The following is a 20,509-nucleotide window of genomic DNA, read 5'->3' on the forward strand; positions in this document are numbered from 1 at the left end:
AATATTGTGCAGCCACATGTCTGAGCTCAACTTACTTATTTAGTCTGGTGATTGACAGATGCATTTGGTAGCTTCTTGGATGTTCTATAATGAAAGAAAGTAAGGCTGTATCTCACTGATATGACTTCTGACTTTTCCATATCCTCTGCTAAAACATTTCTTTATGATAATACTTTCTTCCTCTTGTGCTTATGACTTAAGGAAATTTACAACAGCTTGTAAACTGCACATTATAAACAAAATTGAATTATAAATTAAAATCTTTGGAACAGATGAAGTTTTTCTCATGTATCCCTTTTGTGCTTCCAAAATAAGCCTTGTCAATCAAACCAATAGATGGTGTATGATTACACAGAGTGGAACCCCTCTCACAAGATACTTTCTTTTAGGGAACCAATCAGAACTGGCACTGACATGATGAGGCAGACCTGTCAGCAGAGCTGGGGTATATAAAGCAAAACAACTATGTTAGCACTTCTGAGCAGTCGTGCATTCCCCGCCTCGCCTCGGGTGTAGGGATTGCAAAAAAACAAAACTACACTGTCAAGACTGTGTAGTTTTGTTTTTATGATTAGAGGCTCTTCAATTCTCATGCTGGGATTGTCTAAAAAAAATCTACTCTGGATAAGGACGTCGTTCAAGGAGATTTCGTTGGGCTTAGCCCACTCTTACAGGCACTTTGAGAGATCAGGTTAGTACCATGATTCTGCTCGTGTAAAGAGTATTTTATCAGTCATTAATAATCCTGATATGATCTATTATTTGTAAATTTGTTGAGATGGGGGTACAGGTTTCGGAGCTTAGACATGCAGCACTTGAATTCTCTGGCAAAATTATGTCTTAAATTTCTGGGAATAAGTTTTGATAACACTCAGCAAAAAGTTTTTCCAGTATATTTAATGTTAAAGATGGCATAAGATTTGAAAAGCTCATGGAAACATCTGCTTAACTTAGAAATTCTTTTCTGCAGGGAATGTTCAAGGTTATGCTGCTGAGAGATAAACTGAGAAGCTCCAAGAATAGCTCTGATAAAATGCATATGGTATCAGCTAAGCGCTGATGACTTTTTAAGGGAATCAACTGCTAAGGTATCAATTACATGGCAGCTCTGGAACACTTGTCTGCTGTCATTCATAGCTGGGAAGGTTATTTCTGGAACATGACATTTCAGATGCGTACTTTCAATTCTAATTATACAAAAAAACCTTATAAGATCAGGTCTTCATGACCAAAATTTGCCTGGACAATGAAATACCTAAACTTTGTGTGTACTCAATGAGCATTCTACTTAATTAAGATATTTCCAATCTGTTCTGGAGTCAGGAGATTACTTATATATAAGTTTTCATAATGTTTAATCTTATTGTAAGAATATTCCATATATTTTAGCTGAGTTTCGAAATATCATTAGAACTGAAGTAGATCTTATTGAATTACATGTGGCAGATACTTTTCTTAATCTTCCTTTCAGTAAACTAGTGTTGTGTTAGGATTAAATGTTTAAACTAGTTTCCCTCCCCCACCCTTGAAGCTTTTGATAAAAGCCGGTTCCTCAGTCAAGATGGAAAAGGTACCCAGATAACCAGCAAAGGGAATGAAACGCCACTCAAAATCCCAACACAATATCCAGTTCTGCCCTTATGCACTAACTGTGTATGGGTATCGGTCACTCATTTCAGTGAAGGAACTCATGTCATGAGGAATTTTCACCCCTTTAAAAGGTAGCATAAATTTGGTTCACAGTACCAGAAACATCACATTCTCATTAGTTTTTAAGTTAAAACTGGGACTGTCACAAAATCAGGCGCAAAAGCCAAAGCAAACAACAATAAATGGCTGAGTGAGATTGACTTGAAAAGGTTGTGGGGTTAATCATTGTTTAGTAAGACACAATATGTTCTCAGGGGAAATTTTAATGAGAAAACTTGTACCTTTAATAGATGTATGATACTGTAAAGATACTAGCTACATTTTGAAAACCTGCACAATTCAAGATCAGTAAATAAATACACCTATGTAAATATAACATACTCCCGATACAAAGCTTTTTCTAGTGACAGTGTGCTATTTTAAACGACGTTTTTATGGCATAGGAAGAGAAAGCAAACTATTTTTCTTTCAGATTTCACATGGATCTGCAGTTGTTCGAACCATCAGTGTCAGTGGCTACCTTATATGCTAGCTCACATTTCTAAAGTGTCTCTCTTCTCATATTCAAAATTCCATTGAGATACTCTCTAAGAAAGAGTGGCATTTTATCTGTACCTTCAATGCCAATATGCTTATGTGTAAAATGACATTATTCACTGCTTACAGTCAGCTTTTAAAAGACAGCCTCCTGGCATTTTTTAATTATTAAAAGCCAAATACATTGTATACCTTCTCATTTTTTTCAGTTGCTGCTTAGTGACCTAGTTGTCTTCCCATTGGAGAATACAAATGCTGTGCCTGACAAAACATCTTTAAATCATTCAAAAAAATTTTTACATGGCGATTATATTCTCTTTACACAAAGGAGATTAATGGATGAATAGAGGCTAGATGACCTGCACAAGGTCATGTAATAAGTCAAGCAGAACTTTGTCTCTTGCTGCAGACTTGTAATGCCTAATGCTTCACTAAATGTAGAAGTTTCACAACCAGCTCAGCCAAGCATGACCTAAGAGTAATTTGCTATAAAACTTTTCCAAAACCTGTGGTCTTTACATTTCACCAGGTCACTCTGATTTAAAACTGCGTGAATTGTTATGAAAATATTTACAAATAGTCTTAAAATCTAGCAAGGATATGTGTATAGTAACAATGTCACCACTAATAACTAATTATGTTTCTGTTGCTTTCAGAGTGCCTGCAAAGATGACGACAAAAGCACCAACATTTACACAGCCGTTACAAAGTGTTGTGGCACTGGAGGGTAGTGCCGCAACCTTTGAGGCTCATATTAGTGGTAAGATTTTTATTCATTCTTGCAGGATTGATTATTTTATTATTATTGTTGGTAATGTTTAAGCTAAGACAAGTGGTAACAGTTTTCATAGATAATAATCTGATCTGAATGGGTAAAAGTCAGCGCTGAAAAGTGAATATGTATGTACATCATATGGTACTGATGAACACTATGAGATGCTGTCAGATATCCACAAACATACTGCATAAAGTTACAGGCAACAGGTAATCATCCTGCCAATGAGACTAGTGTCTAATTCTCCTGGGTGTTGGAATAAAACCTGAAGGAAAATACCCAGTCAAAGTATATACATAAAAATACATACAGTAGTAGTAAGGGTCCTTCATATGGGTGTATCATCTTGCTTGAATAGTGATCCCTGGAGGTATTGAAGGCGAGGCTCGTTGAGCCACCTGAGCTAGTGTAAGGTGTTCATGCCCATGGCAGGGGAGTTGGAACTGGATGATCGTTAAGATCCCATCTGACTCAAGTCATTTGATGGTGCAAAAGGCAAGGCATACGCTAGTTCTCCATCAACTTATTGCTAAGTCTTACTCTGGCTAAGCTGTATTTCTGCCTTCTGTGCCCTGAGTTTGCTTGATTACAGAATTCTGCAAGGGGGTAAAACAAGAAAATCTAGGTCTGCATGGACACTGAAGAGGGCAGAAAAACCTGCCTTGCTAGGTAGTAGATATATAGATAGTATGATGATCGTCATGGTAGTACACAGCTGGAGTAATATAATTTGTTGATGTGGTTTAAAGATGCCTTAAAGGATACTTGATTTTGCCAATCTATATGCTATTAAAACACTCGGTCTTGTGCGAAACCCCATGTAAACCCCCAAGATAACTTTGCTAGACAATCAACACTCTGAGTGTGGTTCTGACCTCGACAGTGACTAAGGAGAAACAACATATGTTCCTGCTAATGGAATTATATTGTTTTACAGGCATTAGCAATGTGATGATCCACATAGCATAAAATGTGCTCTGAGACAGGTGCAAACACACGATCTATCCAACTATAAAGATCTCTGACATAGATCGTCCACTGTGGTTGATCCTTCGCTCTCTTTGAATAATACTGTCTCAGACAATGTTCACACAAAGTGTTTGAACATGTCCTGTAGTCTACCTCCATGATATTTTTTCATGCCTTATTCTTTTATTTAGCCCTCTACTCTTCTGTTAGTTGCTCTGACCTTTTTTTGTTGTCTGTACACTATAAATTTTCTGTGAAAAGTTTCTTTCTACGGATGGTTACAATATGAGATTACAAATGCATAAGTATATCATCAGAACAAATTAGGGATGTTAACGTTAAAACTCAGTTTGTGATTTTGGCTGTTTTCCTTTGTGTGATATCATGGAGTACTTGGGAGTGGAACTTGATTTCTTAATAAGAGGAGATACAGCAGCTTTTCCAATAGTACATACCATATCTTAGTATCTTAGTCCCAAGAATTATGTGAGGCAATCTTCTGTTAGCTTTTATTCATGTTGTGGGATGCTGGAATATCTTTCCTGCTTCAAAAGCATCTACCAAAACTGACAGATCTGACAGTGGCTTGGATAATTATTTTTTCTAATGCATAAAAATTATGAAAGTTTTATTTCTTAATCTAACTGCATAAATAACAGACTACACAGCTTTATTCTGATACATTGTCTGTCTTTCCCATCTGTCATGAATTATTGAGAATTTGAAATTCAGACTCTCTGTATATTTCTGATATTCCCTTTTTTATACAAGGCAAGTATTAATACAGAGCTACTATTTGAATGTGAAGAGTCCAGTTAATCTAAGAGTATCAAAAAGAGCTTAGCAACCACACAGGATGAAATTTTGCAGTCTGTAAACTAGAACTAATTAATTGTACTGCTGTATAAGACTGAATTAAGTGCCACATTACTGAGGTTTGACATAGGACAAAAATACCTAGTACCTCCCCCTGTGCTCTGAAAGCACAGAACATGCAAACCCCATGATCAAAAGCAGTAAATGCCAGGGTAGCTAGGACATTATCACAGGGAGAGCCCTACTGGGTGAGCAGTGACTGAGATGTGAGACTGCATGTCACTGTCAAGAACTCTGCAGTGCTGCTGACATTAGAACGGTGTCCATCCTCATATTTCCAGAGTGCTGATCAAGTATTGAATTTGCTCATAAAGAACTAACCTGTACTCTGCCTAACTTTAGATGAACCAATATTTTCAGTTATTACCCAATGCAAGCCCACATTTACACTCTGTGTATTGCTGAAAGCAGCACAGATTGTACAGAGGCTGGCAGTTCCTGCCACTTATGCCATTGTCAGGACAATCTCATTAAATTGAATTATTTAAGCAATAAAGTTGAGGGATTCCAGGTTAGTTTTCTCCTTTTTGGCAGTAAAGAAAAGAACTTAAGGAAAGTTTTAAAATGAAGAAGAATTTCCTGATAATCAATATACAAAAGCCTCTATAATTTGAAGTAGATCTTACCTTTTAGTACACATCTCTGTAGCATAGGATTAGCTGAATGCTAGTAAATTTATGAAGCTGAGTTTCTTTTAATCTGAATTTGAGCTCAGACTTTCAAAATGGCATCTGACTTTGGATCCCTTGAACATGCCAGTTTGAGACATCAAATTTGATTTCATTTTTAAAAATACAAGCCTTGTTCAAACGACCATGCAAACCCTCTTGTCTGCTAATCATCATACAATACTGCACCAAGAAAATAAAACATTTTGGCAGTGTTTCAAGAAATTAACTATTGACAACATGATTTTTGGTTGCCTTGCTTAAATAATATTTTGAAACTCATTTGCACAAATGTTGAAGACACATAGCTCTGCATGCAATCTGTGCAATCTGCTGGAAATTCTATGTTTATGATGGTAATGCCCAAGTTTTCCTATACCAGTAGTACAAAATTGAATTCTGCCAGCCTTATCAGGGCTATTTCATAACTTCTATCTGTGACATTAATGATGCATAAATGTACTTTTACCCTTTTGATTTCTGGTTCTCTTTAAAACTGACCACATTCTCTTTCCATGTGTGCTTCTGTTTTACATATATCTAAAAATCAGGTTTTCAGCTGTGAGTAAAATTTAAAACTTTCCTAACCAAGTCTGGTATGACTGCAGACAATCAATAAAAGCTTCAATCAATACATATTGGCTTCTCTTTCATTTTAGTCTCATACAGTCATACTTCTGGCACGTTGAAGCCCTAAGTAAATAAATTAATTTATAGGAGGGATACTCTAGAAAGGAAGCCTAATTCTATTGTACTGGTGTTTTCCAAATCACAGAGAGTGGGACCGGGGAATCAGTGCAGCTGTGGTAAGCAGAGTCTCAGATCTCATTCTTGAGACCTTGTGCAGTGCAATTGGTGATTTGGTTTGAGTGGAGAAGAACTTGAAGTGAATTTGCAGGGGATTTCATTTTGGAGAAATGGTGTTCTAGGACTATGAAAAAGATTCTGAGCTGGAACTATCTCCTTAAATTATCTGTTCTCTTTCTGTTGCTCATATAAAAATTTTACTTGTTTATCAAATGGGTTTCAGTTGCTCAATAAATTGGCTGAGTAGAACACTGGAAAGAAAATTGCAATCAGGAATCTAAAATCACCATTTAAGTCAAAACCCACAGTTGTAGATATAGGTGAAACACTTGTGATTAGAGAAATCTTGCTCATGACCCTGACAAGAAAATAATAAGACATTTAAACAACGGAAGATCAGCTGATTCCAGAGGACTGCTTTCCACCAAAGTCAAGCAGAATTAATCTCAGAAAAAAAACCCCACAAAACAAAACAAACAAAACAAAAAGCCAAAACTTTGCCACCATTTGGTGTTAATGTCAACAACAGTCACTTCTCCTGTCACTTCATTTTCTAAAATCATTTAGTTTTCTACTTAACTTGGTTGGAAGTTCTGATTTTCACTTTGTTTCCAAACCACTGGACTGGATTATTTTGTTAGCAATACTACTTAGATAGTCGGAAATAAACAGATAAATAAAATATCTCTTGTGCATAAATTCATCACCCTCATAATTTTGATGAACTTTTATTCCTCAACAGGATTGTCAGGCACTACAATCGACACATTATCCAAGTGATTTCCTAAATGCAGTAGCCTGCGCAGTTGCACTATTGCTCTGTGTATTTAAAGACCTTTCTAAAAAGAAATTCCTTTACCATTGTGTTATTGGATAGATAGATCTGTGACTATGCCACTCCACTGCATTATATCTATGTATAATGTGAGTGAGTGCTATGGTAACTTTGGATATCTGGCATTTCACAGCATCTTAATTGCCTTTTGTCCTGCTTTTTCCTTAGGTTTCCCAGTTCCTGAAGTGAGCTGGTATCGGGATGGCCAGGTTGTTTCTGCTGCAACTCTTCCCGGTGTGCAGATCTCGTTTAGTGATGGCCGCGCTAAACTGGTGATCCCCACCGTGACAGAAGCAAACAGCGGAAGATACACCATACAAGCCACCAATGGATCTGGGCAAGCAACTAGTACTGCCGAGCTACTTGTCACAGGTATCAAGCAGTCAAAAACAGTGCTTTACTCTGGTAGCAATGTGAGAAAGAGCATGATAACAGAAGTGTCACAGATAATGAAAAAAATTGGATTTGAAGTACATGATTAGCAAAGAAATAGAAAACTAAATCCCTCTTCTAAAGCTGTCTAGAATTCAGCATGTATTCTTACCAGCAGTTTCTAGCAATGTCCTTTACATCTTAATGTATAAAGTTTAATCTTGATCTTATAAACTCTTCATCACAATCATAGGCTTCTGGCACAGCCCTCTATACTTCCACTCACGTGACCTGTCACACTGGCTACACCCAAAGGACACATAAAAGAAAGGATAAAGTTCTGCAGGATGGGGTCCTTAGTGATATTTAATTATATCATTTACATTTAACAGAATAAATCACATAAAGTGTCCTACCCAAGAGTTTGTGCTTAAAACCGATGATTATAGTCAATATATCTCTAATTCTAGAAACATTTGCAATCATGGGCATAGTCAGAAATATCAGCAATTTTAAACACACAAAAAAAGTTGAAGGTGTTTGCATTTTGGCAAATTGACTCAATGTTTTCAGTGTTTGGGAAGGTAGTGTCATCTGTCAGTAGCACGTGAAGGAGAAACAGACCTTGTGCACTTCTAGTGTTCTTAACAGATATTATTGTTTTTTCTATTTATTCCTTCAATAAAACTGCAGCTGCAACAGCACCACCAAACTTCTCACAACGACTACAGAGCATGACTGCAAGACAGGGAAGTCAAGTTCGACTTGACGTGAGAGTGACTGGAATCCCTACACCTGTGGTGAAGTTCTATCGGGATGGAGTAGAAATCCAAAGCTCCCCCGATTTCCAAATTTTACAAGAAGGAGACCTTTACAGCTTAATAATTGCAGAAGCATATCCTGAAGACTCCGGTACTTATTCAGTAAATGCTACAAATAATGTGGGACGTGCTACTTCAACAGCCGAGTTGCTAATTCAAGGTAATGGAGTTGGATGTGTAAGCCATGAGAATAAGAGAGCATTCATTATTGTTATGGTACAATATGCACCACTTCATCAAAGTCATATCAATAAGTTCATTTATAACATCTTTCTAAAGAACTATTGATTGCACTAAAAAAAACAGTGTCTTTGGTGAAAATTACTGAAGATTTACTGTGGAGGTGAGAGGGCCTTTTCCCCAGAATGGGTCTTCTTTAAACTGAGGAAACAGTAAATAGAAAAAACTGTAGGATGCTCCCAGTTGTTCTCATTTTTTTTCTGTAGATTTCCCAAATTTGTATTTGTTAGCTGGCTTCCATCAAGTAGCTATATTAGACTGCAAAACTGTACATGGTCTTGTAAATGAGCCTGGTAAGTATGAAGATAGTTTTTAAACAGAGGAGAATTGTAGCAGTGAATCATTCTACACAGAGCAGTCTTGCTTGGATTTCACTTCAGTCAAGCTTCTAGACTATATAGTCATTTGAGATCCAGGACTGATTCTGAAGACTCTACAATAAATGTTTTTTGATTTGGTTTGTCTGTGTTTTATTTTCTAATGACATAGTAATGCAGGAACGTTATTTCAAGTGTTTCAACAATTATCTGTCTATAGATACTGCAGGAAAACCAGATGATTGTGTAATTTTAACTCTGTTGTTTATGTACATTCGCATATAACTGGAGTTGACCGTTTATTTATTTCTGCAACTGCTTATTGTTTGTTGCCGTATGCAATTCTCCTGACCAGGATTTTTCTCTTCCAAAAGGTGAGGAAGAAGCCGTTCCTGCTAAAAAGACAAAGACCATTGTTTCGACTGCTCAGATTTCACAAACAAGACAAGCCAGAATTGAAAAGGTATATTTTTCAAAAGCAAAGCAGGTAGGGCTAAAATGTGAACGATTACTTCTACAGTATCTCACACTTATTTTCTTGATTTCCTTGTAGAAGATTGAAACCCACTTTGATGCCAGATCACTTACAAGCGTTGAAATGGTCATAGAAGGTGCGACAGCCCAACAGCTCCCACACAAAGCACCTCCACGAATGCCTCCTAGACCTACATCAAAATCACCAACACCACCAATAATTGCTGCAAAAGCACAAATGGCACGACAGCAATCACCATCACCTGTTAGACAATCACCATCACCTGTAAGACACGTCAGAGCACCAACACCTTCACCAGTAAGGTAATCATCTTATTGTTTCAAACAAGATTGCTTTTTAAATCACTTTCACATATAGCAATGATGCTGTAGAATGAGAGCATAATACATAATGAAAGAATACACTGACTTAATGCTTGACTGAGTTTATTCTTACTGTGAGCTAGAAAGCTGTATTTGCCACTGCTATAGAAGTACGTGCCTCTTATGTAAATGTTCTATCCCATATGGAAGAAAGTTCATTAGAGAACAAATCCCACTTGATTATCTACCTGCAACTGAGACTAAAACACTAGAGCAGTTGGCAGTTGAATATTTTGGATGAACAGAGAGAAAGGTGATGACACTGTGACGAGCAAGAAACAGAATTGAAGGTTGTGGAAAAAAAACCACGAACACGTTTTATGTGTATGCTGGTAATGACTGCAGAAATAATGTTCTGAATGTAGGCAACGTGATTATAGACAAATGAAGTTTAGCTCTGCTACATTAAAGGTCCTGAGAGGGACTGAAAAGCAGAGCTCATGCTCTGAGGGACCCCAGGAAGCCTATGCTAAGAGACAGGTAAATAGAATATTGCTTTGAAAGTCCTGTGGATTCAGCATCCTGAAGCACCAGTTTTATGGAAGGAACATCTCCAAGGTGAGTACTCAGAAAATTCCCACTTAAATTGCCAGAGCTATGTACGGTGGTGAGTTTTGCCCCATTGAGAATAACTTGCAAAGACAGGAAGGAACAGATTGATAGTAACTGGCAATAACTAACAAATTGCATAGATGAAATAACAGTTTAGTAGTGCCATCTAGAGTGCATATGGAACTGGAAGTTTATATTCCTCTGCTGGCCAAACCACTTACAGACTTACGATACATTAGGAAATACATCTAAAAGTTAATACGATGTTTCTGCCCCCTAGTACTGCAACTTGCTAATGTTATCCAGAAAATTCAGCACAAAAAAAATCCTTTCAAAGAAAATCTAAGTTCAAAAGCCTGTTAAAGCATTTTTAAATATGCCTTAAAAATATCTGCTAAAGCTGGTACTGAACTTTTGGCATATCAGAATTTAGAAACTAGCACTTTCCAAATTGGCTACCAATCAGTGTGGCTGAGATTTATGAATGTAAGTATGGGGAAAAATACAGGCCCTGATCAGAAGCTTGCCTGGAGTATGAACACATGTATGAAAGGCACATGGAAGTGCAGAGGTACGTGCAGTTATGTTGTTGCTAGGTGGCTATCACAGGATATTTTTTTACAAAGAGTGGTTGCATTTTGTCTTCCTACAGAGGCTGGACAAAAAATATAATATGTAATACTCACAGCCTGTGAACTGTTTATATTATTCCTATTAGGAGGATTAAGATAGAGCAAATGGAATATAATGATGTATTTTTATATTTGAAATACATATGCTTGAGCAAACTCTCCTTTGACATTCGCCCTTATTTCTTCTTGGAAATCTAACTAAGCTACTACAATAAAGAATTCCATTTATTACTATGACAAAAATACACATTAGGCATATTGTTAAAAGCAGATAAGTGTCATTTACAAGTAGAACATCTCAAACACTTTAAAAGAATCTAAATACAAAGTATGGAAGATACCTTAAGTGGGGAATGAATTTAACTTCAGGTTGAAGTTTCTATAGCTGTCACTGTACGATGCTACATTAATACTTTATTCTTTCATTAGGTCAGTTTCTCCTGCTGGAAGGATCTCCACCTCACCTATTAGACCAGTGAAATCTCCATCTCCAATCCGTAAAACACACGTAGTGACAACAGCAGGGGCTGAAGTCCTTCCTCCTTGGAAGCAGGAAGGATATGTTGCAAGCACAGAAGCCCAGATGAAGGAAACAAAAGTATCTACAAGTGCTACTCAAATAAGAACTGAAGAAAAATGGGAGGGGAGATACGGGGTCCAGGAACAAGTTACCACTAGTGGTGTTACTGCTGGTGAGGTTGCGGCTGGTGTTAGAGAGGTAAAGTCTATTTTTGGAAAGAGTGTTGGTTTTGCTCTGCTGCATAGATCTGCTAAATGGAGTCTGAGAAGCTGTGTATAAAAACGTGTGTGTATCTGCTGTCAAGAGAGTTCTGCTGCAAATGTTTAAATGCTTCTTTGCAACATTCTGTCTCTGTACTTGTTATGTGCTTCTTCTGAATGTATGCAAAACATGAAAAGATGTCTTTTGATGTGACTAATATAGGTGAGAAAGGACAGTGAAAAAACAGCAGCTGTGGCTACTGTTGTTGCTGCTGTGGATCAAGCCATGGTGAGAGAACCAGCTCCAGGTGTTGTAGAGCAAACTGCTAAAAGGACAGCAATGACTGCAGTCCACGTTCAGCCTGTTCAGGAGCAGGTAGAGACAGAGCATAGGCATTCTATGGTTTCCCATTTATCCCTTCACCCAACATGCAAATAAGATATGATTCACTGTGAGGAATTAACAAACTACTACCCAGTGCACTGCAAAAGCATGCGTTCTTGTACAGAGCACCTGGACTGTTAAGGAATGCCCATGGATAACTTATTCCATTGCTTTCCATCATAGCAGGACTGGACTAATTATTCTTAAATTCTTTTTAAGTTTGAGAATGCCTTCAGTGAAAATGGTTCTGTATTCTCCCTTGTCATTTATTCTGTAACATTATCCTTACACCTGAAGATTTTCCTCTAATACCTGATTTATAATTTCCCTACTAGAAACAAAATAACTCTCCCTTAGTATTTTTCCTTTACTTGCATTCCTCTCTTATTTTTCTTTCTCCTCTTCTTTTGACAATCATTTTGTTAAAATGAATTTTAAGGCATCGTTTTTTTGTTTGTTGCTATAAAAATTAGATGAGAAAGGAGGCAACGGTAGTAGTTACCAGTGATAAAACCAGAAAACAAACAGTAATATCAAGAACTAGAGAAGAGATTGTTACTTCACAAGAACAAAGACACATCTCCCATGAAAAGGTGAACAGAGATTTTACCTATGATTGTTATACCCTACCTTCTTCAAAAATCTAATTTCTCATGAAAAAGACATGCCTATGAACAACAAAAATTACATACCGTAATATTTCTTTCATTAGTTTTTCTTTTCATGCATATTCACTCTTCTACTCACATTGCCATTCTCCTATCTGTCCTTGATGATGACTGTATATCTTTTTATTTCATTTCCATTAATAATACCCAAGAATGTGATAGATAAACTTACAAAATATCAACTTAGAAAAAAATCTATTTTATATATAGTGTAGGATGATTTACTAGATAGTATTCTCAATCATTTGAAGAACTGACATGTAAGAAACCTCTTGAATTTTCCTTTTTTTTCTGATTTGTTTCTAAGCTTGCCATTTGTATCCTGCTTTGTTTGGTGGCAACACAGTGGGTCAGAAAAGGGAAGAAAAACTCATTCTGCATTGAAATCAACTTTACAAATACCTATGAGTGACTGGAATTCAAATTATTTTAGCATGTGTTTCATCAGACAAATATGATTTAATGGAAGACCAGTTTTACTAGAGAAATGTTCCATTTGCATTCCAGCTGAAATGCATAAGGAAGAAAAAGTGTAACCTATCCTTAAAGTACTGAGCAACTGAAGTCCAGCTGTGCAAAACCCCACACTTTTATGTGCAGATTACATTTCAATTACACTCTTGGTAAAGTGAAAGCTACCTAAAACTTGATTTTAGTATCCTACACTTTTCGCAGATGGGTTATAATAGTTTTTCTCTGATGGGAGCTTTTTTATTACTGCTTTCAGTTGCAAATCAAGCATTTGTGGTATGTTTTATTATGTTTATGCTAAATGTTTATACATTTTATAAGAAGTCTGTTTATGTTGTTATTGTTGTTTCCAGACTAGATGATTTTGAAATCCAGTTTCACATTTTTCCTCCCTTTTTTTGTATCCTCTTTTCCAAATTTATGAAATATCATATAGCATAAATTTTTGAACAACATATCATTTAAATTTCTTTATTTGTAAACAACCAGGTGAGAAAAGAACCAGAGAAAACTCCAGTACCCACGGTAATAATTGCCACAGACAGAGCCAAAGAACAAGAAAGAATATTAAGAGCTAGAGAAGAAATATCTACCAAACACGAGCAAGTACACATTGCTCATGAAAAGGTATGTAAACTTCACAGAGGTTTAGCTCACTGTTATACTCTAGTAAGTTTGTAAAATCTTATTCTTCATCAAATACGCTGCATATCTTTTCTCTGCCAAAAAAATTAAAACTATATGAACCAAAGTATTCCAGGAATAGGCCCAGCATTGTAGGTTCCTTTCTATTGATTTCATAGCAGCTCTGTCTACAGAAGAAGAATGCAGCTGCTGTTCCCACAGATCCTTTGAGCATTACAGTTTTACTGCCAGAATACTAAGAATTTAATTTGATGCTTAATGACCTTCGCATTTTGTCTGAAGGTAGATTTCTGAAGATAAATTGTAAAGGTTATCTCTTATGATTTGATATTTACGTGTCAGCTTGATTTAATGAAGCTCATATTTGTATGCAGACTGAATGCATCTGCTAGACCGTATCGTGGAACCTTTGTTTGTTACACTAACTGATGAAATAGTTCCATCTGCTGATGGGATTAAATATTAAGTAATAGTAATTTTTCTGCAGTTTCTACAAAACATAACAATAATATATCATAATTAACTAAGAAGTGGGAATATTCTTCTCTAATTCACACACAGATTAATGCAATATGTTAACTAGTTTAAATGCATTTAGTTCAGCTAACATATAAGACAGGCTATAACTTGGTCTGCACAAAGGAATTATTGAAGTTATTAATCAGATGACATTTTTCTCTTATTAATACACATTCCGAAGCCTTCATCCTACTTTCCTAAAAAGTAATTTTGACAACAGGTATAATTGATCACTATTATTTTTCTTTACCATAAAAAAACAGACAAGAAAGGAAGACATGAAACCTTCCGTACCTAAAGTAGTAATTACCACTGATAAACCTAAACCACCAGTCATAATATCGAAAAGTAAAGAAGGAATTTCTACCAAACAAGAACCAGTGAGCATAACCCATGAAAAGGTGAATAGCAGTATCAAAACCACAGTTGGTTTTTTTTATCCTCTTTTGTTTACAAATCTTAGATGTCCTGCAAGAAAATTACTAACTATACATTTCCAGCTCATTTTTTCTAAGATTTTATTCCACTTACAAGCTTTTAGAACTAGTGTTAATTAGGCTATATTATTCTACCTCTATCTTCCTCTCCTAACGGTTTTCTTTAATAAGATGCCCATAATTCTCTTCTGACTGACCTTTGGAGTGGACTGACTGGCTCCTGAAATGCATTTTAACTTTTTTTTTTAAAAATAATTACTTTTATTTAAATAGGTATCAGGGTATAACAATACTTATTAGTATACATATAATGCAGAACTGTGTGCAGTGCACAAGGATCTAACCCCTTAATTATCCTTCCCTGTTCCCATTCCAAAATGCTTTCCCATTGTTCAAATATCTTTCAAAATCATATGTAACTGAAACTTTTATTTCTGTTATGATAACTAGATTAAAAAGGAAGCTAAGAAAACTACTGTAGTTCCAAAAATAATTGCCACTGATAAAACCAAAGCACCAGTCACAGTGTCCAGAACTAGAGAAGAAATTACAGCCAAGCAAGAACAAACTCATCTAGCTTATGATCAGGTGAATATAGCTGTTGCAGATGTGAAATGCACTGTTACAATTTTTTTCATCTTTAATCCTCACCTTTTAAGAACTACTAGGGTACAATAGAATGCCCTCAAATTATTTCTTGATGATGTACCTTTTAAGTGAGATGATTGTCAATTAACAAGAGTCTCTAGTGACAGAGGTTTATGTCTCACCCTGTAAGAAAACACCATTTTTAAGACTGCCATTGTATTTTGCCATGAAAGCCTACTCTCTGCCAGTGACTTTCAAGTAATGTTTACTTGTTCATATTTCCTTTTTTCCGCAAGATGATTCCTTGCAATTTTATGGTTGTCAGATGAAATAAATTCTCTCTATTAAGGTTTGAATAATATTGTTCTTGTTACAATACAAGCTTTAATATCCATTCAAGTCTGTCCAGTTTATTACTCCTGACAATCAGACACTTGTTGATATTACTTTGTTCCGGTAGGACTCCCACAGTAGAAAAGCTTTTCTGTTATAATGTAGACAGGAGCTCTCATATGTGGAAGAACAGCATAGCTCCAAACAGCTTGTATTTGAAGTCTATGTATCCACTTTGTTAGAAATAATGTGGTACATTCATAAATCACCTTTATAAAAATACAATTAAAATATTGCAGCACATAAATCTCAGAGGAGTCAGACTGCTAAGAGATTACAGTTATTTGATAGATAATGTAAATTTAGGGCCAAATTCACGTTGGTATAATGAATAATTTTGAAATCACCAATGATACTGAATCAGAGGTCCTTGTTACCTAAAGACTACTTTAATAACAAAATAAAATCTATCTAAACAATTACGTTTTGACCTCACTTATCTTTCTCTTAAATGTTAAAATTATTTATAACAAGCATGAAATTATCTATTAGGGTTTTTTTTCCCATCTGTAAGGCAAATATTTCACGTGCTTTTTTGCTACATCCAGATCAGTTATGACAGTATTTAATAAACACTAGTATTAATCATCCCATCATCTACTGTTGGCTAACTGGGCAGAAATTTGGAACATGATAATACAGAAGTTGACGGTATTTAACAGTTATTAGAAACAAATAGAAGTCCTGATACAAACACATTATTTCTCATTTCTCAGCACAGTTTTCCTTCTCCTGTAAAATCATTTGAAATAGATTAGCACTGAACTGGCAGATATCATAGAATCATAGAATAGTTAGGGTTGGAAGGGATCTTAAAGATCATCTTGCTCCAACCCCCCTGCCATGGGCAAGGACATCCCACTAGATCAGGCTGCCCAAAGCCCCATCCAACCTGGCTTTGAACACCCTCAGAGATGGGGCAGGCACAGCTTCTCTGGGCAACCTGTTCCAGTGTCTCACCACCCTTATCATGAAGAAATTCTTCCTAATGTCTAGTCTAAATCTGTCCCTCTCCAGTTTATACCCATTCCCCCTTGTCCTAGCACCACAAGCCTTTATGAGTAGTCCCTCTCCAGCTTTCTTGTATGCCTGTGGTGACAATTTTTATAGGTGTATTCCTTGGTAAATACATTCATATCAGATGCTAAACCCATTCTTTAAGTTTTTTGTAGCATCTAAAAGTTATATGGACCCAATGAGCATTTGAATTTAAAATTATGTGCACGTTTACTTACCTGCCCTACTCTTAGACAAGCAGACATATATGTGACTATAAAGTGTTAAAAGTGGGCTTTCATACAAATGTCAATAAGTATAAGGCACACGAGCATAGTTATGTTCCGAATATGCATAGATCAAGCCTTGAAAAAACATGTCTATATTTGAATCTACTGACTGTGACGTGTATCTGCCATCAAATATATTTGACATTTACATTATTATTTTTGTAAATCTATGCACCCTATCTTTGTATGAAATATACTTTATTGAGCATTATATTTTTAAGTCTTTGTCAGATATGGTAGCCTTTACTATATTTGTATGAATATTTGTATGAATTTTGTCAATGTAGACTGAAGCCGGAAAAAAGGCTGAAGCTGTAGCTACAGTTGTTGCTGCAGTTGATCAGGCACGTGTTCGATCACCCTGGGAACCAGAACAAGCAGCTGAAGCTTATATAAAGCAGAAAACCGTGGAATACGGCTATAAAGAGCAAGCTGTAACAGACCGTGTTGCTGAGGCCCCAGCAGAACGTCATGTTGTCACTAAAGAAGTTAAAACTGTCTATGTTCCTCCTGAGAAACATGTCTCAGCTGCCGAAAAGAAGGAAGTTCATATATCAACAGAGGTTAGACTCAGTTTACATTGCATTCTTTTTTCAAAACCTATGTCCCAGTAAAATCTGTTTCACTTTGGAGAACAGCATCACATTCTCAACAATTTTTTCACTGTTTTGTGCAGATAAAAAGAGCAGCAGAAACTAAGACTGAGAAAACAATTCATGTTGAACACCCACGACCCCGCACAGCAAGTCCTCACTTCACAGTCTCCAAAATTGCTGTTCCTAAGCCAGATCATACATATGAGGTAAGAAGTGAAAACAGCATTCAAGAAGAACAGCATGCTCATTTATAATGTAATAACCAACAGGTGACTGATTCCATTTGGCTTTTCCTTCCACTCCAGTATGGCACTTTCCAAAGAAGAAATGTATGTTATCTGCAGTTGTTGTTGTTGGCTTGTTTGACCAATGAAAAGCAGTGCTGCAAACAGACATACAAATTGCTGAAATGTGATTTTTAATTATTAATTATTGAAAAAAGCTTTTAATCTGTTTATGGATGTAGCTTCTATACTTTGATACAGTGAAATCATAAACATCCAACACACAACTTATGTTTCTTAAAGAGCAGAAGTATGCCTCTTCAATCTTATTATGTGCCTCAGTTCACTTGCACATTGGAAATAGTGCTTATTTCTTTCTTCCTTGCAGATTATGACATACTAAGCTAATTCTCAAAACAGGAAAAATCTTGACTGTGTAATGTGACACCATCCATTTTTAATGGTTTTTTTGCATTTTGCTGTTTGACTCAGTTACATAATACTAAAAGTTCCCATTTGATTAATTTTCCCATTCAAATATACTTTCCCTCTTCACCTGGACTCATTTTTCCCTTGAACTTAATTAAAAACCATAAAAATCACCAAAAATATGATTCTCTTTCAAGATACATGTATGTTTTCCAAAGTCATTACACCTACAATAACATTTGAAATTTCTTAGGTTATTTTAATTAATGACAGTTATGTAATTAGGAGTATTGTTTATTTCAGTATCAAACTGATTAAACGGAAAAATAAGACCTCAAGTCAATAAATTTAGAGGACATTTCTCATGTTGTGCTTAAGATCTTCTTGACCATTTAAAGGTTAAATTCTAAAGTAAAAAAAAAAAAAAGAAAATATTTGAATGTTAAACACATCAAAAATAGTGCAAGGATACTTTATCTCCTGTATTCTACTACTGCAATCTCTATCTAAAAGTAATTTTCTTATATACAGCCGTCACAGTGTCAACAAATAAGTGAGTATGGAAACAACTGTTGCATACGCAATCTGGTCATGAAATACACTGTCTCCTTTGAAAACAAGACAACAACAAAGATGTAACCCTTTCTTTTCTATTCCCTAGGTTTCGATAGCTGGATCTGCCATGGCTACTCTAGAAAAAGAGTTGTCATCTACTTCTGCTGTGCAGAAGATCACCAAGCCCGTTAAGCCACCTCAGCTAAAGCCACATGAAGTAAAGATAAAAACAGAGGCAGTTGCCCCTCCACAGTTTCCTTTTGGAGAGGCTGATGAGACCTATAGAAGTCGCTATGATGTTGAGACTAAAACACAGACAGGCGTAAGCATTAAAGATGACGCAGTGCGGGAAGAACACTTGGTGTTGAGGAAAGAGGGTGAAGCAAAGGTATGTTGTTAATAAATTTCCATCGCTTCGACAGACTTCCATTTTAAAAACATACTGTAGCCTCACTTGTTTACAATTTTCCTCTTTTACAGCATTGTTCTGACTTGAATCTTTGTTGTTTTATGCAAATACTTTTGAGGGCCTAATATTTACGTATAAAAAGCAAAGAGTTTCTTTTACCTAATTTCTTTTCTTATCTCAGTTCTGCTGGTTTTGTCCTTGGCTCTGTTGCGTGTTCATTAACTGTGTTTTAATCCACCTAGGTGACAGAAACTGCCAGAGTTCCTGTGCCTGTAGAAACTCCTGCTACTCCACCCACCATAGTCTCAGTAAGTAATTTATTTGTGCATTAAGGGAGTTAATACTATTTTTTCTCCTATTTTGTATTATAACTTTTATTTTTTAAAAACTTTACTACAAAAATTTAGCTTTATTTGATCTTTTTAACCTCTGTATTAGACTTACTCAGCCATACAATTTATCTATGATACAAACTATTATGAATGATTGTTATGGGGGTGATTCACAAATACTTTGCATAGCAGGTTGACTTTTGCTGCAGTGGAAAAAATTCTTACCATGATCTGTACAAACATCAACCTACCTTTTCATTTTCTTGTTAGAAACAGTAATGTTCAGAGATCCCAAATCCAGTTTCAAATACTTTCTTTAGGAAGACGCCTCTATTTTCCTGGATACACTGCTAAAAAGAACACTGTTTTGAAGTAGACATTAAATTTTCCTTTCATCTATGTTATAGTTATTTAAATCTCTGTTAAGTAGTGAAAATTTATACTGAGTGTGATATTAATTTTTGTCATTCAGGGCCTCAAAAATAAGACTGTGACTGAAGGCGAGTCTGTCACTCTGGAGTGCCATATCTCTGGTCATCCTCAGCCTACTGTAACATGGTATAGGGAAGATTACAAGATTGAGAGCTCAATGGACTTCCAGATCACTTTCAAAGCAGGTCTTGCTCGCCTTGTGATTCGTGAAGCCTTTGCAGAAGACAGTGGAAGATTTACCTGCACTGCTACTAATAAGGCTGGGAGTGTCAGCACATCTTGCCACTTACACGTGAAAGGTAAGTATGTTTATCACTGTAGACGTAATTTTTTTAACTGCATAGTACTCGTAATGTAACAGATATTTTTTCAGCTCCCAAGTAGAACACATGCCTTGAATTGTTTTCCAGGGCTGTTAGGTAGCAGGGCTGTAAGAATATGAGGAAAAGGCTAATTATAAGGCAACAAAGACTCTTAACGTGCTTCCTCAGTAGAAGTACCCGGCCCTCTG

General features: G+C 36.1%; 1 protein-coding gene across 1 annotated transcript in view; it reads left to right on the forward strand.

Moving 5' to 3' along the window:
• Positions 1 to 497: 497 nt before the first annotated feature.
• TTN (titin) overlaps positions 498 to 20,509 on the forward strand; it is a 244,240-nt gene continuing 224,228 nt past the window's right edge. The window contains exons 1-17 of the mRNA XM_069861021.1: positions 498 to 691; positions 2,844 to 2,947; positions 7,286 to 7,489; positions 8,183 to 8,470; positions 9,242 to 9,330; positions 9,421 to 9,665; positions 11,339 to 11,627; positions 11,853 to 12,005; positions 12,488 to 12,607; positions 13,643 to 13,780; positions 14,581 to 14,718; positions 15,205 to 15,342; positions 17,309 to 17,584; positions 17,698 to 17,823; positions 18,932 to 19,213; positions 19,477 to 19,542; positions 20,039 to 20,297. Of these exons, the coding sequence (XP_069717122.1) occupies positions 2,857 to 2,947; positions 7,286 to 7,489; positions 8,183 to 8,470; positions 9,242 to 9,330; positions 9,421 to 9,665; positions 11,339 to 11,627; positions 11,853 to 12,005; positions 12,488 to 12,607; positions 13,643 to 13,780; positions 14,581 to 14,718; positions 15,205 to 15,342; positions 17,309 to 17,584; positions 17,698 to 17,823; positions 18,932 to 19,213; positions 19,477 to 19,542; positions 20,039 to 20,297 (2,902 nt within the window). The 5' untranslated portion in view covers positions 498 to 691; positions 2,844 to 2,856. The remainder of the gene's footprint in view (positions 692 to 2,843; positions 2,948 to 7,285; positions 7,490 to 8,182; positions 8,471 to 9,241; positions 9,331 to 9,420; positions 9,666 to 11,338; positions 11,628 to 11,852; positions 12,006 to 12,487; positions 12,608 to 13,642; positions 13,781 to 14,580; positions 14,719 to 15,204; positions 15,343 to 17,308; positions 17,585 to 17,697; positions 17,824 to 18,931; positions 19,214 to 19,476; positions 19,543 to 20,038; positions 20,298 to 20,509) is intronic.

Source organism: Phaenicophaeus curvirostris, chromosome 7, assembly GCF_032191515.1.
Source record: "Phaenicophaeus curvirostris isolate KB17595 chromosome 7, BPBGC_Pcur_1.0, whole genome shotgun sequence".
In the NCBI taxonomy this organism is placed as follows: domain Eukaryota; kingdom Metazoa; phylum Chordata; class Aves; order Cuculiformes; family Cuculidae; genus Phaenicophaeus; species Phaenicophaeus curvirostris.